General features: G+C 40.4%; 1 protein-coding gene, 1 long non-coding RNA gene and 1 other non-coding gene across 3 annotated transcripts; 1 reads left to right on the top strand and 2 right to left on the bottom strand.

Annotated features, from left to right (window-relative positions):
- Window positions 1–408: 408 nt before the first annotated feature.
- On the bottom strand, window positions 409–1,239 carry LOC140878871 (uncharacterized). The gene is made up of 2 exons (XM_073282496.1): window positions 1,197–1,239; window positions 409–962 (listed from the first exon to the last, which is right to left on the bottom strand). Exons 1-2 carry the CDS (start codon window positions 1,237–1,239, stop codon window positions 409–411), a joined length of 597 nt encoding a protein of 198 aa, XP_073138597.1.
- A 3,278-nt stretch (window positions 1,240–4,517) lies between these two features.
- Window positions 4,518–6,167, top strand: LOC140877684 (uncharacterized). Its single transcript, XR_012149299.1, has 3 exons — window positions 4,518–4,650; window positions 5,207–5,383; window positions 5,895–6,167. It is a non-coding gene; the product is annotated as an uncharacterized lncRNA (long non-coding RNA).
- A 17,742-nt stretch (window positions 6,168–23,909) lies between these two features.
- On the bottom strand, window positions 23,910–24,016 carry LOC140885728 (small nucleolar RNA R71). The gene has a single exon (XR_012151145.1). It is a non-coding gene; the product is annotated as a small nucleolar RNA R71 (small nucleolar RNA).
- Window positions 24,017–24,390: the final 374 nt, after the last annotated feature.

Here is a 24,390-nt window from a genome sequence, read left to right as displayed (position 1 = left end):
CGGCATCACAAGAAATTCGTAGTGGCCATAACGAGTCATAAAAGCTGTCTTGAACACATTTGACTCCTTAACTTTCAACTGATGATAGCCAGAACGGAGATCAATCTTCGAAAATACAGAGGCTCCTTGCAACTGATCAAAAAGATCCTCAATTCTGGGAAGTGGGTACTTGTTCTTTACCGTCACTCCATTCAATTCTCGGTAGTCTATGCACAACCTTAGACTCCCGTTCTTCTTCTTCACAAAGAGTACCGGTGTGCCCCACGGAGAGAAGCTAGAGCATATGAACCCTTTGTCAAGCAACTCTTGAATTTGTTCTTTCAGTTCTTTTATTTCCGTAGGAGCCAATCTATACGGTGCCTTAGAAATTGGCATAGTACCGGGTACCAAGTCGATAGAGAACTCGACTTATCTATCAGGTGGGATGCCTGCAACATCGCCTGGAAATACATCCTCAAAATCTCTAACGACGTCCACGTCTGAAATATCTGGATGTGTTGGCAACTCCATCAAAGATAAACTGGCTAAGAATGCCTCACATCCATCATGCACCAACTGCTTAGCTTGCATGAAAGATATAATTTGAGTCCTCCTTGAACCCCTAGTAGCCTCAAACCAAAATGGTTCTTCTCCTTCCGGTCTGACCATCACTGATCGCTGCTGGAAGTCAATCACCACAGCGTTCTTTGTCATCCAATCCATCCCAAGGATCAAGTTGAACTCAGGCATGGGAAACACTATCAAATCTGCACTCACTGATTGCCCTTGCAATAGAAGCTCAAGGTTCTTCACTATATTCCTCGTGGACAGCTCTTCCCCTGATGGGATAGTCATTGTGAAACCACCAAACATCTCTTCGCACTCACTACCCAGCTTACGGGCAAAGGTATCCAAAATAAAAGAATGAGTAGCCCCCGAGTCTAATAGGGCTCTAGTGGCTATACTGGCTACCAAAATTCTACCTGCATTAAAGGTGATTACAACCACGGAAATATTGAAACCAATTTAGGCAAGTCCTACTTAGGTTCATTATAAGTCATCGAATTCCCAATTTCAGAATTATTCAAGTCAACACAACCAATTAACACGAAGCATGCAACCTAAAACAAGTTCTCATTCCCCAAAGAAAAGCTCATAATCAAAAATTGCATCTATGAACCAATTAATCACCCTTAATTAAATGCTCTAAATATTACCTGTGATGAGCGTGGTATCAGGGTTGGCCTCCTCGGCCTGCATCACATAAACTCTCTCCTGAGTTGGAGTCTTGCACAATGGACAATCTAAAACCACGTGTCCTGGCTTCTTGCACCGATAACAGACTCCGGAACCTGCCAGACACTGTCCATGATGAGTACGATGGCAACTCGGGCATAAGGGTTTCTCCGCAGTCTTGGGAGGAGCGGGTCTCGATTCCTGCTGACCCTGGAGTCGCTAAACATGATGTCCTTGGGGCCTATGGGCTAGATGCCCCTGAGGTTTGAAGGGTCCCTACTGACGCTGTGGCCCAGTGAATGACCTCTTCCCATGTTGCTGCTGCGGACAATGAGATGGTAGCGGCCTCTTACTTTGCGCCTCAGCGTTGATGTCCCTCAAAGTCTGCTCAGACCTCAAAGCTCGTCTGAGCGCCGAAGAATAGTCAGCTGGCTCCGCCATGAGTACATCTTGTCGGATAGTGGGTCGTATCCCAACAATGAAGTGTTGGAGCTTCTCCGCCTCGTCGTCCCCAATCAAAGGCACAAAGTGGCAACCTCTCTCAAATTTCACCAAAAACTCAGCCACTGATAGGTCTCTCTGTCGTAGGCTCAAAAACTCCATCTTCAAACGGGCCCTCACGTCCGCAGTAAAATACTTTTCAAATAAAAGCCTCCTAAACTCAGTCCAAGGCAGGGTAGTCGTGTCCACTGTCTTCTCAACTCCCTCCCACCAAAGGGCGGCATCATCCTGAAGGTGGAAGACAGCACAGCAGACTTGGTCCGGATCTCCCAACTGCATATAACGGAAGATCACCTCAAGCGAACGGATCCATCCCTCCGCTACCAATGGATCAGTGGTGCCAGCAAAGTCCTTCGGATTTATCTTCCTAAACTGCTCATAAACTATCCCAAGTCCAGCCCTCGGAGCGTCCACATGTCGCTCTAGGATACGGGCTAATACAGCAAGCACATGCGTCCCAAAATCCGCAGCTAGTGGAGGTGGCAGAGGAGGAGGTGGCGGCAGTGGAGGAGGTGGTGGCTGCAGAGCACGTCCACGACGAGTGGCCATCTGTACGCAATTTCAAATTCCCTCATTCAAATTTCATGTCTTTAGAAAAGATTTTCTTTAAACTCATATAGGCTCAAATAACTTAGGAAACTAATACTACTAAACTTAACAAATGACAGTTAATGAAACTTAAATCTTACAGACTTTGAGGCGAGATCCCTTCGAGTTTTGGCAACCGGTAGTAGGCACAACCCAAACCAAGACCGCGCTCTGATACCAACTGAAACGACTAGGTACCTCTAAAATAGTTATTTTATTTAATAAAGAAAATACGGGATTTTCAAAAAAATTTGCCATGGCTCGTTTGAAACTATTAAAAAGCCAACATGTCACAAACAGCAGTTCAAACAATTAAAATAACCACCGAATAAAATCTGAATCAGAATACCACAAAATAAAAGTAAGTTAACCCCGCTTGATGCGGTATGATAGATGGATAAGTTTACATGCCAAAGGATCAAAAGCAGGGAAGACTCATCCTGCGAATAACTGTAAATGTTTAAATTACTACGATTCATTATTACAAATCATCAGAGTTTGCGGAACTAAAATAAAAAATAGCGATGGTCAAGGGCCTGCACCACCAGTGGCCTCACCCTGGGGATCCTGCTCCTCAGTACCTAGGAAACCATACTCATCTGAAAACAAATAAGTGTAGTAAGCCAAAAAGACTCAGCAAGAATATTGGGGGGAGGGGGGGGGGTAACGAGTACTACATAGATACAAGCACAGGAAGATTGAAAATAACTTGTAATAAAATACTTTTATGCCCTTAACTTTAAATAAATGATTTCTAAATGAAAGTAATGAGCATGAATGACACATATGCATGGCTAAGTCAAATATAAATAATTGAATAAAGTGATCTTAACATAGTCATAAATATTGAACTTAGATCCTTGGATTGTGACTCTGTGATTTTGATCATGATCATGGCTGCAGTGCACTATGCCGCAAGGAAGTCAGGATGAAACCCAACCCAATCTTGCCCTGAATTGGTAAGGGAGGCCAAGATATCTCTCAACCCCACACAAACGCATGCTAAGGTAAGTAAACCCATAATTTGATAAGGGAAGCCAAAACGTCTCTCGGCCCCAGGCATACACATGAATAAATGTAGTCACAACCATCTTACTTTGTTCATAAAAATACTTTCCTTTCATACTTGAATATGGACTTAGGATGCATATGTAGATAGTACGTGAATGTAAATATTACTCAATAATCATGCATATGACTCACACAAGGATGATCGGGATGTTGATTTAGGAACTAAACCAAAGGATGAAGAATTTAACCCATGAATTGCACTTACGACAAATTAGAGCGGTTTGCCCGTAAATTAATAACTTGCTCGTTTCTTACCCAAAAGGATTCCGCTTGCAACTACTAAACCATGACACTTAGAACTAAGTAAGGAGATCATCCTCAGGATTTATTTCCTACGCGTTCATTTTTCAAAAGAGCGGTTTCCTGGTAGCAGCCCCTTAGCCTCAAGTACATTTCTGTGTCTTAACAACTAAAAATCTAAAACTAGACCCAAACTTAACCGAATCGATTTTCGCTTGAACCAACATATTTCCAACCTCCTAGACTAATCCCAGACCCAAGCCCTTGCCAAAACCCGAGTTTAACTCCTGCTTAAAAATTGATTTCTGGACAGCCCCTAAATTCACAAAATCTGCTCAAGTTTTGTAAGGCCCTGAAAGATTAAGTTATTAATTATGGAATTTGAGATTTCAATTCTATAATTTGGGAAAATATCAATTGGATAATTGATGAAAATTAGAGATTTAATTTCCGAGTTGAAAATATTTAATTTGAGAATTTACGGATTTGAGATTTAAATTCCGGGATTCTTAAATTAAAATATGGTAAATATTGGAATTGAATATTTGTGGAATTTAAGAATTAAATTCCAAGTTCCGATAATGAAAGAAGGTTTAATTCTACGGTGAAATCCGAGCAGGGATCAATTTGAAAATATTGAGAAGTTCAAGGACTAAAATGCAATAAGTCCGAAATTATTAATTTTGATCCGAGATTATTTAATTTGAGAATATTTAGAGTTTTGAATTAAATTCTTATATTCTTAAATTATTTAGGATTGCAATTGAATTAAATCGCTTGTCCGAAAACTAGTTTGCAAATAGGCCAAAGTTGAGGGACCAAAGTGCAATTTCCTTGCAAGTGGCCCTTTATACGTGTGATATGCTTAGAATTTCATCAGAATAGTCATCCCTATCAGCAGCTATGAATCGAGAGAAAATTCAGAAATTTCAAGGCAAGTTTTAACTTTCAAACCTTGATATCTTGTGATTCGGTTATCCGATTTCAATTCCGAAAATAGCGCTGCGATCCTTGAGACGAGAGCTTCGATTTGATGTAAGTATTATCTTGATTTATATGATTTCTAAATTCTGAATATTGGGGGAAATCAGAACTGATCTTGAATATGTGCTTAAGAGATTATATTGATTTCTATATCGCAAACGAATCGAATAACGAATGTCGTCTGAACTTGTTATGAAGTTTCAGAATTGTATTCGATTCTTTGTCTACTGATGTAGCTGGTTTTTGATGTTATCTTGCTGGTATAACATATTTATGAGTTAGATATGGTAGATAGAGTTGATAGAAATGAGTTACGGTTGCCGAATTTTATACCGTTATGCCGTCGGTTCAAGACTTTGATCGATCATGCTTGAGTTTATAGTGCTTGAGCTGAGTTAGATATGTGTTGTTTGCTGATATATGCAGCATATGTACACTTCATATCAGATTAAATATGAATGTTTTGAGTTTGGAAAGCTATATTTCGAATCGGCCAAGAATTGAGTGAAGTTTGTAACTTGTTTTGCATTGAAGTTTGAGATGTGATTGAGCATATTTTTATGTGAGTTTTTGGCTGATATAAATAGCTTGATATGCTATATTTCAGATTTATAATGAAGTGATTTGGACTCAAGACTTTAACTTTTGGAAACGAGATCGATTAGATCAAAGTTAAAGTGGTTTCTACCTTGTCGATTGAAGGAAAAACTTGAGCAAGTGTGATTGCTATTCTTTGATGTAGGTTGTTCAGATATGAAGCAACTACGACTCAACGAAACGAAAGGTATAAGATGACATTGAGAGTCAGGGATTCGATACTCGAGAATGACGCTTCTTGAGTTATCCCGAACAAATCACATACTTGTTTATGTACTTGTTCTTGAGGTAGAACTTTTATTATTGTCGATCCATCACAGGTAGTGGATCTTTATTGCTTATGATATGATATGATTTGATATTGAATTGATTCTAATGCCAAGGTCAGATGGACCTTATTTTTGAGTCTGATGAGACGACGATAGATGGATATCCATGTCAAGATCGGATACGAATCTTGATGGCAACGATTTGAGATGAATCAATTCTTGTTAGCGTGCTATATAAATCTTTTGATTTGAAGTATGATGTGAAGTCTTGATTTAGATATGCGTTATATTATTCTATCTTTGAAATGAAATGGTTAGAGTTGACATGTTTATATTTTAACGCATGTATATGTCTTTTATACTGGGAATTATATTCTCACCAAAGTTTATCCGGTTATTGTCTTGTTTTGTATGTGTGCATGACAACAGGTGGGGCAGGAGCTAGTCTGAGACGACAAGGGTAGCTCGGGAGAGAGATTTAGCATGTGTGGACTCGGGTTTAAGATGTTGAAATTGCTGTCACAGATTGAGTTGGAATCAAGTATAGCATGTTTATATACTTGTAGAACTTGTTGTATAGCTAGTTATTTTGATAGCTTTTGCATCACTTGTTAATGTATAAATGCATGACATGGTTATTAGACTTGATTTACATATGTATAATGTTTTAGACTTGAAATAACATGTATTGGATTGATGAGTTGTAGTTAAGAATGCTTGGAATCAAATTTTGACAGCAACAGAACAAGAGCAATTCTGCTGATATTTTGAACAGAGCATGCCCGCTCGATCGGTAAGATTTGACCACCGATCGAGCCAGGCCTGTTTTGGCTGGAACCCAAGACTTGAACTTTTGTGCTCGCTCAATCGGTAGGATTTGACCGATCGAGCGAGGGGTTGAAGTTTTAAAAAAAAAAAAATTTGTTTTGCTCTTTTGTTTTAGTTTACTCTTTAATGATATGATTAATTGTGATTAATCGTTAATTGCCCTTAAGACGAGATTAGCAACCTTAGGTCCCCACAAGTTCACTCCCTCATATCCAATCCAAATCTTGCCTATTTGTCCCTAAACCCAAAGCAACTATCTTAGCATCACAAACCAACTTCTAAGCTCTCCCAAAGCTCCTTAAAATTCACCATAACCCAGCCCAAGAGTAGCTCCACCAGGCAACCAAAAACCAATTCCTAAGTAGCTGGGCAGTTCGAAAACCTTCCATCCATGGTTACCATCTGCATCACATATTAAAAGTTTGAGACCCTTAGGATTTGTACTTTGGATAAAGCAACGTATAGTTGGTCATGACTGAAAACATGTTTCGTAAAAAAAATCCTACATGGGATAATGACCGTCCATGATTTTTGCTAATTGTCATTGCATACGAAACAATCAACAGAAATTTTTTTCGTTGGAACTTGAAAGGAAGTCTTGGATCAGAAAGGGTTAATGATATTCTTGGAATAAGCACTATATGACCAGCATTACTTCCAGTAAGAATATGTCCTTCCAAAACATGGTTCCCAAGCCTCGTTATAATCAATCTAGTTTCATTGCATAATCCAAGAGAATGATCTATGTTTTTTAACAACATAACCAGAGTTCCAAACTTCAAGTTTAGCTCGTGATTCGGAACTCAAAAACATCGAATTCCATTTAAGAATTCGGGTGTATGCACATCGTGCAATAGATCAACATTTTTATCCAAATGGCAGACTGAATCAGAGCTTAAATACAATTTTCCCTTCGAATTTTTTAGTGATGTGATGTATTCATTTATGGACTGAAAAACATCGAGAGTCGGTGCTAATATAGCTCTCTCCTGGAAGTATGTTGTATCACTTACCGTGGTACCAAAAGAACTCTATACTATTGTTGCAATAAGATCATCGCAGTCTTTCAGCAACATTTCATCTGGAATATCAATGGTCACATAGCCATCATCTGGTTCTTTAATTTTTTCCATCTCCTATATCTGCAATCCAATCATAAAATCTCTTAATTTCATCACTTTCTTCATCATAAGCCAAATTAATTCGCATATTCTTAGTCAATCCCAAAACTATGCAGTGTCTCCACAGATATGACGAATTAATAATAGCATGAACAATATCATGTCTACTTCCCTTCGGAATAACAGGAAATTTTTTTCGAAAATCACCACCGAATACAACTCTCTTTCCTCCAAAAGAGATTTGAAAGTTTTAAGGATTTTCAAATCTCATTAAGTCGCACATGCTTCTGTCAAGTGATTCAAAACAGAATTTGTGCATCATTGGAGCTTCATCCCCTATGATAAGTTTGGATTTCACAATAACTTCCGCAAGATGACTCTCTTGTTTGATATTTCATGTTGGTTCTTCATTGGGATTAAAAGGAATTGCAAATTGAGAATGAACAGTTCTTCCACCAGGTAAAATAAGAGATGTGATACCACTGGATGCCACATGTAATATAATTTCTTCCTTCGATCTCAAGGCTGCCGATAGGGTCTTCCATGAAAATATTTTTCCAGTACCTCCATAGACATAAACAAAGAACATTCCACCTTTGTTTGAATCAACTAAAACCATTGACGTGTCATGTACATGACGTTGCTCACAATTTAAAATTTTCAGGATATGTTCATATTGCTCTAAAAAATATCTTCTATCATAACACAAATCATCTTGTATTAACCTGTTTCTAGAAAATTCGAAATATTGATAATCGGAAAATGACATTGACTAAAAATCACGTAGACTCTTTCCACAACCTTGCAAAAGCTTTTCGATTTCCACCAATGCATAATTTTTAATTTCATCATCGTTTAATTGCAATTCTGTAAAAGAAACAATAAAATTTAAATAATTTGTAAAAAAATGTTACTATAAAATAAAATTCATGATATTACCTAGCTAGAGCTTACCTTGGTATTTTATCAAGTTTCGTTGTCTATACAAATATCATCTAATAAGTATGTCCAGCAGGACTTCCAAACTGCTTAAGGTCGGCTGATGTAATCTGATGATAACGGTGTAGCAAAAAGAACTCTCAGTGATCATGTTGAAGCTCATTGACTTGTCTCAACAATATCATCAGTATACTCACTATCATCGTTTAACAACCTTAATCCATAGCAAGCATCGCGAAAGGACTTATACTGGACAACACCAACAAAAGATATATCATCAGCATTTTGTACCACGGTTGGCATTCAATAGACATCTTAAGTAATACAAATCCCAGCATCCAGGTGGAACGAAAAAGATGTGTCGAATTGAAAATATTTGTTTCCTTGGAATCCATTCACAATCGAGCATCTTGCTTCCAGAAAAATATTATTGGAAACTGAGCATATGTTAATTATCTTGCCACGGGATATTTTTTATTCACTTTGAACTAAGCTAGAAGCATGCTCTAATTAACAGTGGGACAATCAAAAATGTTTTCGATTTGATCCAAGCCATAAAACACAACATTTTTTTCATTGGGAAGATGAAAGCTCAATCGCTCATGATGTGACTCTGCATTGAATCACCTACTAACTGGCAACTATAGCATGCATTAAAATTAATTAAAGCATAAGTACCTAATAGAGTAAAACGTGCGAAAACATAACCCATAAAATCAAAGCTTAGTATAACAAATCCAGGCTTATTACAGTAGTGATACAACCATATCAAATAACTGAATATAAAACTGTCTAAAACATCATATAGCTAAACAAATCCTGTTGTATATCAAAAACCCCTAAAAGCTCTAGCTCTCCTAGTCCTACCTCAAACCACCAGCTCCGTCCATCCTGCGACCTGCCCCGTAGAATGGGGTGTCCAAGATAACAAATAGGTCGTAAGCGCTAAAGCCCAGTACATAAAAATGAGTAAACATATGTATACGATGCATGCAATCGTGATGACTGGTAACGGGTCATCTGATAAGTCATGCTCACTACAGGCATCACATGAGTGCTGCAACCTCGCGGATCAATATCTGGGTACAACCACACTTGTCTAGTATAGCGGAATAATCATACATACATGTCCCCGCCGTCGCGGTACTCCCAATGATACACAATATACAAGTATAGAGCTGAGCGGCTCTATAATCAGGGTATAACAAGGTATAGGCTCAACGTGTATGTGCACATGACATATGAATATGGAAAGCAGTAAAACATATATCATGCCGCATAATAATGTCAAGTAAATGCAACATATAAACATGTATACTCGCTGGCAATCTCAGTCAATGTGTACGTACCTCTAGGCTAGTTCAAGTCTTAGTAGGACCTAGGTTCCAAGCCTATATTAAAAAATTCACCGTATCACTACACAAATTCTATAAGCCTTAACTAAGCTAATAAATAGTCCCAAAACTTAAATAGATTCTTGAACCATACCTTCGTCCGTAGTCAGCCCTTTGGAGTCGCTAGTTTCGGATGACTATAACAACGCCTTTGTTATTCCAGAACCTTACTATAAACCGATAGGGTCCTCAAGTGTATAACTCACACTATATAACTGAAGAAGAAAACTCTTGAATTCGTAATTCAAAACGAATACAAATGACCCCTATTTATAGCCCCCAAACTCGGTCACGTTCGGAGCCTCCGAACTCAAGTTCGGATCGTCCGATCCAGCTCCTAGCTTGCATGCGAGACACGTCAAGTTCGGATCGTCTGATCGCAAGTTCGAACCGTCCGAACTGCTCTATGTCCAACACTTGTCAAAATTCATGGCTAAGTAATCCTTCTTGGCTGGCCTGAAGGAGTTCGAACCGTCTGATTTTGGTTTGGACCGTCCGATCGCCCCTTAACTGCGAAGTCAACAAGGCACAATCAGAGCTTCAGAATTGCTGAGTTTGGATCGTCCAAAGTCACTTCGGACCGTCTTATCTGGCCCAAACTTAGGAAGCCCAATTCTTAACTCTGAAGCCCGTTTAATCCATTGAATTGGTTAATTACTAACCCTTGATCATGTTTAACATATTATTATCTTAAAACGGAATCTGTGTTAATACATTCTCCTCACCTTTAGATATTTCGTCCGCGAAATAAAATCTAAAGATAAATCTAGATAATAATATGAAACATCAAACCATGTTTTTTTACAACAAATTGTAATTACATCAATACATGGTAATCAAAAGTACAAAGCAAGAAAATCAGGATATTCTGCTCGCATACGACTCTCTGTGTCCTAAGTTGCTTCTTCAACGCCTCGGCGCTGCCACTGTACCATCACAAGCGGTATAGTCTAATTCCAAAGAAATTTCTCCTTCCTGTCTAGGATACGGAGTGGTCGTTCAACGTACGACATATCTGGATCTATCTAAACATCAGTAGGCTAGATAATATATGACTCATCAGCTATATACTGTCGAAGTAATGACCCATGAAATACATCATGTATACTGGAAAGATATGGCGGTAAAGCCAAACGATATGCAACATCTCTCATCTTCTCCAGTATTTGGAAATGCCCAATGAAATGGGGTGACAACTTTCCTTTCAAATCGAATCTCATCACCTTCCTGAAAGGTGACACTTGCAGAAAAAATATATTCACCAGGCTCAAACTGCAGTGGTCTTCGGTGAATTTTAGCATAACTGGCTTGTCTATCTTGAGCAGCTTTAATCCTTCCCTTGATCAAATCGACCTTATCAACAATCTGCTGCACCAACTCGGGACCCTCAACTTGTCGTTCTCCTACCTCATCCCAAAATAACGGAGTACGACATCGGCGGCAATACAATGCCTCGAAAGATGCCATAACAATACTAGGATGATAACTGTTATTGTAGGCAAATTCGATCAGAGGTAACTGATCCTGCCAAGACAAACCAAAAATCATAACAGAAGAACGTATCATATCCTCTAGCGTACGAATCATGCGCTCTGACTGTCCATCAGTCTCCGGATGATATGCAGTACTCAGACTCAAAGTGGTACCTAATGCCTGCTGAAAACTACCCCAGAAACGTGAGGTAAAATGCGGATCCCTGTCACTGACTATGCTCACCGAAATCCCATGTAATCGCACTATCCCTGGATGTATAAGTGTGCCATGCGATCATAAGAATACTCCCGATTGTAAGGAAAGAAGTGTGCTGATTTAGTCAAACGGTCAACAACGACCCAGATAGCATCACACTGATGTAAAGTCATGGGCAAATGGGTAACAAAGTCCATAGTCACATGTTCCCATTTCCATTCAGGAATCTCAAGAATCTGCAACAAACCACCTGATCTTTGTTCAGCTTTGACCTGTTGACAAACCAAACATTGAGAAACAAATTGATACACACTTCGCTTCATCCCTTTCCACCAAAATTGTAACGCCCCATTTTTTTTTTATCTTAAATGAGTTTATTTGAGTTAATCGGAGATTACAGAGTTCACGAGCCGACTCGATTTTGATCAGGGTCCTTTTTGCAAAAATTGGATTTTTCAGGGACTAAAACGCAAATTGTGGATTTTATATATTATCTACTCTTAGAAATTGGTTGACAAAGTCTTCTTCATCCCCTCCAAGCCGTCTCCCTCCATTCTCACGCCTCCAAGCTTTTCCAAGCTTTGGGGTTCCAGTCCGAGCACGATCCGGCCGTTGGAATTTATTTCTGAAGGCAGTTTAGCGATCACTGCAGCGAGAGCTCCGTTATATCGTAAGTTTTTCTACGATTGGATACATTCTAGTTTTTGGATGTTGTTAGAATCGTTTGAGATTCGAGTATGTTGTTCTCTACAGAGTTCTGATCGTTTATTATCTGTCAGTTTTGAAATAGAGCGACGTTCGGATTTGTTATGATTTTTGGAAGCCATTTTCGAAAATCATGGTTTTGAGATTTGTTGGGTTTGTCTTGTTGTTGTTGTATTAGCATTGAATTGAGTTGTTATCAGTATTGAACTGCTGTCTGCGTTGCCGGTTGTTCAGTTATAGCCGTTATGCCGTCGGTTTGAGTTTTTGGAGATTTGGAACCGTTTTTGAGTTTGAACTTGGCTTGTAAGTTGATCGTGGTTATTGATCAATCATCTCTTGTATCTGAACAGATTCGTTCGGAGTTGTCAAGCCCAGAGTTAGCAGCTGTTTGATCGTTTCAGAGAATTGGACGAAGAACGGTATAAAGAGTTTTCCTTGAACCGTTGCCTTGTTGTTGTTAGATTGTGTAGTTGTTTATACAATCTCTTTTGTAGCTTATCCAGAGTTGGAGCTACTGCATTGCAAGGTAAAAGCAGTCATCGTAGCGGGATAGCATACTCGGGACTGTTGGTTCTCGAGTTTCCCTTTTTAAATCACATATTGCATTGATACTTGTTCTAGCACGTGGAACTTGTAATTGTTGATTGATTGAGTTTTTGTTATGTGGCTTATGTTTATGTTTCTGTTATGCATTCATCTTGAGCCTACTTTGATTTCAGCGGGCAGAACCGCCCTTTTTGTTAGACGTTTGGGAACTATGATTGAGTGGCCTAGGTTGTAGTATTCGCCTAGTGCTAGCATACTCATTATGGTTGCTAAAAGTCTAGAGGAGTGGGATACGTGGCACCACCTTGATTGGGAGAGTCGGTGAGTCGTTACGTGATCTCATCCTCGGGATCCCAAAAGCAGAGCAATACTCCCGTGTTTATCAGAATCGATATCCTGGTTTTAAAGACATGCATATCATTAACTTCGACTTGAATATGTGGTTTGATAGCATGTTGTATATTCATTACTTGATATGTTGCTTTTACTGGGATTATCATTCTCACCGGTTATCCGGCTGTTGCTTTGTTTTGTATGTGTACTTGGCAACAGGTGGGGAAGGAACAAGTCAGAAGAGGCATGGTTAGCTTCGAGGGCAAGTAGTAGAAGTGAGACTCGGTTTAGAAGTCGAATTAGCATGTTTATCTAGTTTAAGATTGAAGCATGTTAGAACTCGAACTTGATATGTTTTTTTATTCTAATTAGTTTGTATTCGGATTGTAATCTGAAATCGAAGTATGTTGTTGTTGTATCGATTTAGACTTCTGGTTGTTTTTAGGCCTTCTGAAAGCATGACTTGTTATGGCATGTTTCCCTACACCCTGTTATTGCATTTGTATTTGAAGGCATGTCGGACCAAGCGCGGAATCCTTTCTTTTTTTTTTTTTTGCAGCCTGAGCATTTTCTGCCCAGGCCTTCCGCGCGCGGGCGAGGCGTTCCTCGCGCGCGCGCGAGGCCTCCGTTGGGCCTCGGAATTGTTTGCCCGCGCGCGCGCGAGCTTGGTTCCTCGCGCGGGCGCGCGGCGTTTAAAAAAAAAAAAAAAAAAACTTTGACTTGTTTTACTCTTGGATTCTTGTTCGCTTAATTGTTTAATCCGTGATTAGTGGTTTAGAATCGAGGTCTCACATTAAGTGGTATCAAAGCGTTAAGATTCTTGGTCGAACTAGAGTGAGCGGGGTAGATCGAGTCTATGTGTAATGACTCCTCGCATGTGTTTGAATTATTTAATTGTGTATTTAATTCCATGCGAGCATGCTTTATTGTTTGAGCATTATTTGAATTACATGGTTGTGTGATTTAAATTAATAAAGCATGATCTACTTGAGATATAACTGTTTCTGTTCTCGACTGGTATTCGGTATTCCAAGCGGTTGTAAGGGCACTGATGGTAGCGATTGAGATATCTTGTGTGCTAACCTTTGATTATCAGATGGGTCCTCGTCGAGTGATAAACAGAAACACACCACCAGTTATCCCTGCGACTGAGCAAGCTAGCACTGAGGTTGATCAGTTGGATGCTTCAGCGACTTCTATGGAAACCTTGCTGAAGAGGTTTCAGTCGTTCAATCCGCCATTGTTGATGGGTTCAGAAAATCCAGTTGACTGTGAGAGTTGGTTGGATGATATGGATCAGTTGTTTGATTCCATTGACTACACAGATGACCGCCGAATCAGGTTAGTAATTCATCAGCTGCGTGGTGGTGCTAAGAGCTGGTGGATCATGACAAAGAAAGCAATTGAGAGTAGAGGTACAGAGGTTACTTGGACTCTTTTTAAATCTGAGTTTTATAAGCGGTTTTTCCCTATCTCGTATCGTAAGGATAAGGGAGCAGAGTTTGCAAATCTGAGGCAAGGGAATCTGAACATTGAAGAGTACGTGGCTAAGTTCGATAGTCTGTTGCGTTTTGCACCGCTAATTGCCGGAGATGAAGAAGCTAAGGCAGATCAGTTCATCAACGGGTTGAACCCCGATGTCTTCACGTTGGTTAACACCAACAGGCCTAGCAACTTTGCGGATTCCATGAATTACACAAAGGGAGCAGAAGCAGGCTTGTGGAGGCAAATAGGTAATCAGGGGGCACCTCAGCAGCAGAGGCTGTATCAGAACCAACCATCTCAGTACAAGAATCAGCCACCTCAACATCAGAACCAGCAGCAGAGGTATGAAGGTGGAAACAGTGGGGGAAACAGAAAGGATCAGTACAAGGCAAGAGGTAAACAGTTCAAGAGACAGGGGAACAGTTCGTCCAGTTCCAGTGGTTCGAAGCAATTCGGTTCAGGACCGAGTTCTGGGTCATCATCCTTGTACTGCAGCAAGTGTGGAGAAAGACACTCACCGGATCAGTGTGTGGGAGTCTTCGGCAATTGTAACACATGTCAGCAACCGGGACACTTCTCTAAAGTGTGCCCTCAACGTAATAGAGATAGAGCTCAGAGTGGGAGTTCGTCTAGACCTGCAGCTCAGCCGGAGAGGCAGTCGTTTGCAGTGCACTCTTTCCAACCCCAGCAACAGCAGAACAGACAGGGAGGTAGCTCTAGTGCAAATCAGCCTCCGAGACAGCAAGCACGAGTCTTTACATTGACAGAGGATCAGGCTCAGGCAGCACCTGGCGATGTCATAGCAGGTAACTGTTCGATTTTCGGTCATTCTGCTCATGTCTTGATAGATACAGGTGCTTCCCATTCCTTTATCTCTGAGAAATATGTGTTATTGCATGCTTTGCCAACTGAATTGTTGCCTACAGTAGTAGCTGTTACTTCACCTTTGGGTGGAGGAATTGTTTCTGTCCGACTAGTCAGGAACTGTGAATTTTGTTTCGAGGGGAATTTGTTAGAATTCGACTGTATTGTGCTTGGGTTGTCAGATTTTGATTGTATTGTCGGTATAGATGCTTTGACCAAGTACAGGGCAACAGTTGATTGTTTTCTGAAAGTTGTCAGGTTCAGACCTGAAATGGCAGACGAGTGGAAATTCTTTGGTAAGGGTTCTCGATCTAGAATTCCTTTGATTTCAGTGTTATCTATGACTCGTTTGTTACAGAGAGGTGCAGAAGGATTTTTGGTTTATGCGGTTGATGTACTGAAATTTAGCCCAGCTTTGGTTGACTTACCAGTGGTTAGAGATTTTGCTGATGTGTTTCCGGAAGATGTTCCTGGATTGCCACCCATTCGAGAGGTTGAATTCAGCATTGACTTAGTGCCAGGTACTCAACCTATTTCAAAAGCTCCTTATCGTATGGCACTTGTTGAATTGAGAGAGTTGAAGGAGCAGCTTGAGGATTTGATTGCCAAGGGATACATCAGACCTAGTGTATCGCCTTGGGGTGCTCCTGTTCTATTCGTTCGGAAGAAGGATGGTTCTATGCGGCTCTGTATCGACTACCGTCAATTGAATCAGGCTACAGTTAAGAACAGGTATCCTTTACCCCGAATAGATGACTTGTTCGATCAACTGCAGGGTTCTTCTGTCTACTCTAAGATTGATCTGAGGTCAGGCTACCATCAGCTGAGAGTGCGAGAGGAAGATGTTCCTAAGACCGCATTCAGAACGAGGTATGGTCACTTTGAGTTTATAGTCATGCCGTTCGGTTTGACTAACGCTCCAGCTGTTTTTATGGGTTTGATGAACCGTATCTTTCAGCGTTATTTAGATGAGTTCGTCATTATCTTCATCGATGATATTCTTATCTACTCGAAGAACCGTACTGACCATGCAGAGCACTTGAGAATCGTCTTGCAGATTTTACGAGTTGAGCAGTTGTTTGCCAAGCTATCGAAATGCGAATTCTGGTTAGATCGAGTTGTCTTTCTCGGTCATATTATTTCTGAAGATGGGATTTCTGTCGATCCCAGCAAAATCGAAGCGGTTATGAATTGGCCTAGACCGACATCAGTACCTGAGATCCGAAGCTTCATGGGTTTAGCTGGTTATTACCGTCGTTTCATCGAGGGTTTCTCGTCTATTGCCAAGCCTATTACCCAGCTGACTCAGAAGAATGCGCCTTTTGTCTGGACTTTAGATTGTGAGGCTAGCTTTGTTGATCTGAAGAGGAGACTGACCAGTGCTCCAATTCTTTCTATTCCTAAGGGTACTGGAGGTTTCACAGTGTATTGTGATGCTTCTAACCGAGGTTTGGGTTGTGTTCTTATGCAGCATAAGCATGTGATAGCGTATGCATCGAGGCAGCTGAAACCGCACGAGACTCGTTATCCTGTTCATGATCTTGAACTTGCAGCAATTGTATTTGCTTTGAAGATCTGGCGTCACTATCTTTATGGTGAGTCTTTCGAGATCTTTTCTGATCATAAGAGTCTTAAGTACTTGTTTTCACAGGCAGAGCTGAATATGAGACAGAGAAGATGGTTAGATCTGTTGAAGGATTTCGACTGTGAGATCAAGTATTATCCAGGGAAGTCGAATGCAGTTGCAGATGCCTTGAGCCGAAAGCTTTGTTCTCTATCTTTTTCAACTATCGGTGTTTCTCAGTTGGTCGATGATTGTTGCACTTCTGGTTTAGAGTTTGAAACAGATAGGGAGACTATCAGAGTGTTTGCTATTCAAGCCGAGCCGGAGTTGTTTGTTGCAATCAGAGAAGCACAGAAGTCTGAGCCGAGCATTCAGGTTTCGGTAGAGAAAGTCAGAACTGGGCATCAGTCAGAATTCCAGGTTAGAGATGACGTTTTGTTTGTGAATAACCGTATTGTTGTGCCTGATATTTCGGAGTTGAGACAGCGTATTCTCCAAGAGGCTCATTGCAGTCGGTTTAGCGTTCATCCTGGAGGTCGTAAGATGTACAACGATCTGAAGAGTCAGTTCTGGTGGAAGAGAATGAAGGACGATGTTGCGAGATTTGTATCTCGGTGTTTGAATTTTCAGCAAGTGAAAGCAGAGCGGAAGCGACCAGGTGGTCTTTTGCACAGCCTATCTGTTCCTGAATGGAAATGGGATCACATTTCTATGGATTTTGTCACGAAACTACCACGATCCGTTCGAGGATGCGATGCTATTTGGGTAGTGATCGACCGATTGACGAAGTCTGCGTGTTTTATTCCGTACAGGATGACGTATCGTCATGATCAGATGGTTGAGTTGTATGTTAGCAATGTTGTGAGATTGCATGGTGTGCCAAAGTCGATCGTTTCAGACAGAGATCCTAGATTCACTTCTCACTTCTGGCACAGTCTTCAGGGGGCACTTGGTACACGATTGCATCTGAGTACAGCTTATCATCCTCAGACAGATGGACAGTCAGAGCGGACTATCCAGACGTTGGAGGATATGCTGCGAGCGGTAGTGCTAGACTTTGGCACTAGTTGGCAGGATTCTTTGCCTCTTGTCGAGTTTTCTTACAACAACAGCTTCCAAGAGAGTATCGGTATGGCGCCTTTTGAGGCTTTGTATGGTAGAAAGTGCCGATCTCCGTTGTTTTGGGATGAATTGTCCGAGTCACCAGATTTGGGACCGGAGATGCTTAGAGATTGGCAGAGCAGGTTAAGATCATTTAGACCAGAATGAAGTCAGCTCAAGATAGACAGGCGAAGTATGCGAATGTCAGACGTCGACCTCTGAGTTTTGAGCAGGGAGACCGTGTATTCCTTAAGATTTCTCCGTTCAGAGGCACCGTCAGATTCGGTAAGAGAGGAAAGTTATCTCCGAGATTCATCGGTCCGTACGAAATTCTCGAGAAAATAGGCGATCTTGCCTACAGACTTGCACTTCCTCCGTCTTTATCTGGTATTCACGACATTTTTCACGTCTCTATGCTGCGAAAGTATCAACCAGATATTTCTCATATCCTTCAGCCTGACGAAGCCGAGTTAGACGAGACCCTGAGCTATTTTGAGCGACCGATTCAGATCCTTGATCGAAAAGAAAAGCAACTCAGAACCAAGTTGATTCCATTGGTGAAAGTGCAGTGGAGCCGTCACGGCGTCAAGGAAGCGACTTGGGAGACAGAATCTGACATGAGACAGCGATTTCCGGAGTTATTCGGATGACGTGAGTTCTTCTTACTGTCTTTAGTTCTTTATTCTATCTTATGAGTTATGGTTCTTGTGGATTCGAGGACGAAATCTCTTCTTAGTGGGGGAGAATTGTAACGCCCCATTTTTTTTATCTTAAATGAGTTTATTTGAGTTAATCGGAGATTACAGAGTTCACGAGCCGACTCGATTTTGATCAGGGTCCTTTTTGCAAAAATTGGATTTTTCAGGGACTAAAACGCAAATTGTGGATTTTATATATTATCTACTCTTAGAAATTGGTTGACAAAGTCTTCTTCATCCCCTCCAAGCCGTCTCCCTCCATTCTCACGCCTCCAAGCTTTTCCAAGCTTTGGGGTTCCAGTCCGAGCACGATCCGGCCGTTGGAATTTATTTCTGAAGGCAGTTTAGCGATCACTGCAGCGAGAGCTCCGTTATATCGTAAGTTTTTCTACGATTGGATACATTCTAGTTTTTGGATGTTGTTAGAATCGTTTGAGATTCGAGTATGTTGTTCTCTACAGAGTTCTGATCGTTTATTATCTGTCAGTTTTGAAATAGAGCGACGTTCGGATTTGTTATGATTTTTGGAAGCCATTTTCGAAAATCATGGTTTTGAGATTTGTTGGGTTTGTCTTGTTGTTGTTGTATTAGCATTGAATTGAGTTGTTATCAGTATTGAACTGCTGTCTGCGTTGCCGGTTGTTCAGTTATAGCCGTTATGCCGTCGGTTTGAGTTTTTGGAGATTTGGAACCGTTTTTGAGTTTGAACTTGGCTTGTAAGTTGATCGTGGTTATTGATCAATCATCTCTTGTATCTGAACAGATTCGTTCGGAGTTGTCAAGCCCAGAGTTAGCAGCTGTTTGATCGTTTCAGAGAATTGGACGAAGAACGGTATAAAGAGTTTTCCTTGAACCGTTGCCTTGTTGTTGTTAGATTGTGTAGTTGTTTATACAATCTCTTTTGTAGCTTATCCAGAGTTGGAGCTACTGCATTGCAAGGTAAAAGCAGTCATCGTAGCGGGATAGCATACTCGGGACTGTTGGTTCTTGAGTTTCCCTTTTTAAATCACATATTGCATTGATACTTGTTCTAGCACGTGGAACTTGTAATTGTTGATTGATTGAGTTTTTGTTATGTGGCTTATGTTTATGTTTCTGTTATGCATTCATCTTGAGCCTACTTTGATTTCAGCGGGCAGAACCGCCCTTTTTGTTAGACGTTTGGGAACTATGATTGAGTGGCCTAGGTTGTAGTATTCGCCTAGTGCTAGCATACTCATTATGGTTGCTCAAAGTCTAGAGGAGTGGGATACGTGGCACCACCTCGATTGGGAGAGTCGGTGAGTCATTACGTGATCTCATCCTCGGGATCCCAAAAGCAGAGCAATACTCCCGTGTTTATCAGAATCGATATCCTGGTTTTAAAGACATGCATATCATTAACTTCGACTTGAATATGTGGTTTGATAGCATGTTGTATATTCATTACTTGATATGTTGCTTTTACTGGGATTATCATTCTCACCGGTTATCCGGCTGTTGCTTTGTTTTGTATGTGTACTTGGCAACAGGTGGGGCAGGAACAAGTCAGAAGAGGCATGGTTAGCTTCGAGGGCAAGTAGTAGAAGTGAGACTCGGTTTAGAAGTCGAATTAGCATGTTTATCTAGTTTAAGATTGAAGCATGTTAGAACTCGAACTTGATATGTTTTTTTATTCGAATTAGTTTGTATTCGGATTGTAATCTGAAATCGAAGTATGTTGTTGTTGTATCGATTTAGACTTCTGGTTGTTTTTAGGCCTTCTGAAAGCATGACTTGTTATGGCATGTTTCCCTACACCCTGTTATTGCATTTGTATTTGAAGGCATGTCGGACCAAGCGCGGAATCCTTTCTTTTTTTTTTTTTTGCAGCCTGAGCATTTTCTGCCCAGGCCTTCCGCGCGCGGGCGAGGCGTTCCTCGCGCGCGCGCGAGGCCTCCGTTGGACCTCGGAATTGTTTGCCCGCGCGCGCGCGAGCTTGGTTCCTCGCGCGGGCGCGCGGCGTTTTAAAAAAAAAAAAAAAAAAAACTTTGACTTGTTTTACTCTTGGATTCTTGTTCGCTTAATTGTTGTTTAATCCAAGATTAGTGGTTTAGAATCGAGGTCTCACAAAAATCTAGTTCGCAAGTCCTTATACATTTTCATGCTTCCAGGATGAACTGACAATCGACTCCTATGAGCTTGAGATAGAATACCATTCTTGAGTTCCGCATCATCAGTACAACAACTCGATTTTATAAGCACAACAACCCATCTGACTTAAAATGGAATCCAGATGTATTAACTTCATTGGCTAGATGTGCCAAACGCTGAGTCTTAACATCAGATATCTGAGCTTCTCTGATCCGAGAGTACAATGTCGGCTCAAATAAAATAGTATACAAACGAATTCCATTTCTCTCTTTCTTGTGCTAGAGTGTAAAACTCGGTGAACAGCACTCCTGAATCATATGACATAATTCACTAGTCGGAAGTGCAGAGAGCCTCGCCTGCCGACTCAGGGTATCCGCAGTAAGTTTGGCAGAACCTGGATGATACTTAATCTCGCAGTCATAATCTTTCAGTAAGTACATCCAACATCTCTGTCGCATATTCAACTCCGCATGAGTGAATAAATACTTCAGACTCTTGTGATCCGTAAATATCTCAAACTTCTTGCCATATAAATAATGTCTCCAAATCTTGAGCGCAAATACAATGGCGGCTAAATCGAGATCATGCACTGAATAATTCTTCTCATGCGTCTTCCGCTGCCTAGAATCATAGGCTATAACATGTCCATGCTGTGTCAAAACACATCCCAGTCCCTGACCAGAAGCATCAGTGTAGACAATATAACCTCCCAATCCAAAATGTAGAGCTAGCACAGGTGCAGTAGTAAGATATCTACGCAGCTCGTGAAATGATTCCTCACAATCCGAGGACCATGTGAAGGCAACATCCTTCCGTGTTAGCTGTGTCAAAGGCCTGGCCAATTGTGCAAAAATTCTCGATGAACCGATAGTAATAACCCGCTAGACCCAGGAAACTCCGGATCTTAGCAACCGTCGTCGGACGGACCAATTCAGCACTACCTCAATCTTACTTGGATCCACAGATATTCCATCACTAGATATCACATGACCGAGAAACACTACCCAATCAAGCCAAAACTTGCACTTGCTCAATGATAGGGGTAATTTTTGCGTGTTTTATTGCTTAGGTTTCTTTGTGTTTTGCATTCATTTGTATCAATTTGTTCTTTTTAAATCTTGTTTTGTTTTCATTTAGTGTTTTCCCTTGTGTTTTGTTCACTCCTCTTGATTTATGGTTGAATTGGTAGGAAAATAAGAAGAATCAAGTATTTTTTGGGAATCAATAGGGTGCGCTCGAGCTGCTAAATATTGCAGCTCAATCGCATGCATAAAAAAATAAAAACAGAATGTGGGGCAGAAACTGTGTGCCCGAGCGGTAATTTATTACCGCTTGAGCGCGTGCTCAAGAAACATAGGCAGTGAGGAGGCGGAATTCTCAGCGTCCGAGCTGCAAATTTCTACCGCTTAGGCGCTCTCGCGTAATTTTGGAAATTTTTATTATGGGTGTTTCAGAAGGAAAGGACTCTGAGGGTAATATTAATAGAAGATTTGCAGAAGTTTTGAGGGTTCGTTTTCATGGCAGATTAGGAGGAGGCGGCTACTGAAGATTGGAGGCTTTCTTCATCTCGTTTTGAGTTTTTCATCTTTCAACTTTTAGTTTTTTATGTTGAGAAACTTTGTTAGATTAATCTTTATTATGGATTGTAGGAGCTAAACTTTCTTTTGTTGGAATTTAGGGAATCCGAACCCCGAAACACGTTTGTGTGATTGAAGTTGTTGGATGAATTGAGTTTACTTTATGTTATTATTTGATTTTGTCAATATTTTTTATTCTATGTTGAGGAGTAGCTAACTTTAGCATAGATTCGTATGTTGTGAATTGTTATCAAGAAATAAATTCATGATTAGGACGAGTGACATAATCCATGGACTTAAAATATGCATAGATATATGATATTTAGTACATGTTGATAACCATAGACCACCAGGTTGAAAGTTGTAGGAATTCAAAAAAAATGCAAAGCAATCAGTAATGATAAATAATTAAAGAGATTTAATTGTTTCATTAACTTGAATTAGATTGGCATAAACTCGAGAGAGAGTGTCGATATATCAGTAATTCTTGTCGAATTTATGTGTATAAAAGTAAATTTCAATCGTTCACTTCAATTAGGGGGAAGGTGAACCGAGATTCCAACAAAATATTCTCATATTATATTTTCTCTTTCGAAAATTTGAATTCATTTATTTCCTAGAAATTTAATTATTTAAGTTGAATTCATCAATTTAAAAGTTTAGTTTAATCATTCATCAAATTTTTGTTACATTGGGTAGAGGAATAAAATAACTGAATTATTGTGACATAGTCCCTGAGAACGACACTCGTACTTAGTACATTTTACTATAACTTGATTCGTGAACTTGCGATAATTTTGAGCATAATTGAGAGATATTTTTATTGATTTTAAGTGTTAGTATTTGTTCGATCAAGTTTTGGCGCTGTTGCCGGGGACTATTGATTACTTTGATTTGTTTTGTTTAATTTTCTCTACTTCAATTTTAATCACTATTATCGTCTGTGAACTGCAGGATACTCCGCCAGTGCATGAAACATTCACCGAATTCGTAACTTGTGCCTTTTGATCCAGAAATCGAAAGAACTTTTCGCAGGAGAAGAAGGCTACACAAGAAGCAATGGTGGACGAAGAAAGAATACGTTTAGATGGACATGCTGAGAATAATGCACCACCTGTCTACAGATCCATGATGGATAGCGCCTTGCCATCCATCGACGATGTCAGACCAAGCATCATCAAGCCAACCATAGCAGCGAATCATTTTGAAATCAAGCCTGCTATCATTCAAATGGTGCAAAACACGGTCCAATTTGGTGGGATGACGATCGATGACCCATATGCTCACCTTACAAATTTTCTAGAAATTTGTGATACTTTCAAGATGTAGGGAGTTTCTGCTGACGCTATTCATTTGCGTTTATTCTCTTTTTCATTAAGAGCTAAGGCTAAAGCATGGCTAACGAATCTACCAGCAGGTTCCATCACTACTTGGGATGATCTCACAAAAGATTTCCTCACCAAATACTTCCCACCATCCAAATCGATGAAGCTAAGAACTGAGATCACAACATTTGCTCAAAGAGAACAAGAAACACTCTATGAAGCATGAGAGCGCTATAAAGATCTATTGAGGAGATGCCCACACCACCAACTACCAGACGGTCTTGTGATGCAAAATTTTTATTATGGTCTTCCTCACTCTAATTGCACCATGTTAGATGCAGCTGCAGGTGGTAATTTATTACAAAAATCACCAGAGGATGGATATGAGTTAATTGAGGAGATGACATCTAGTAGTTATCACCCTCAGTTCGAGAGAAGTGCAGCAAGGAGATCCGCAGGAATTCATCAAGTTTATGTATTCACTTCAGTAGCAGCTCAGCTTGAGGTCATGAATAATAGGATTGAAGAGCTAAGTTTAGGACATTCTGCGATGCATATTCAAGAAGTGTGGTGTGAGAACTGTGGTGTTGAACACCTTACGAAAGATTGTCAGACTGGAAATCCATCATCAACCGGAGGGAGGT

The sequence above is a fragment of the Henckelia pumila genome, chromosome 2 (genome assembly GCF_033568475.1).
Source record: "Henckelia pumila isolate YLH828 chromosome 2, ASM3356847v2, whole genome shotgun sequence".
Classification (NCBI taxonomy): Eukaryota; Viridiplantae; Streptophyta; class Magnoliopsida; order Lamiales; family Gesneriaceae; genus Henckelia; species Henckelia pumila.
The sequence above is the reverse complement of the archived record's forward strand: the minus strand, read 5'-3'. Positions and strand labels throughout refer to the sequence as shown.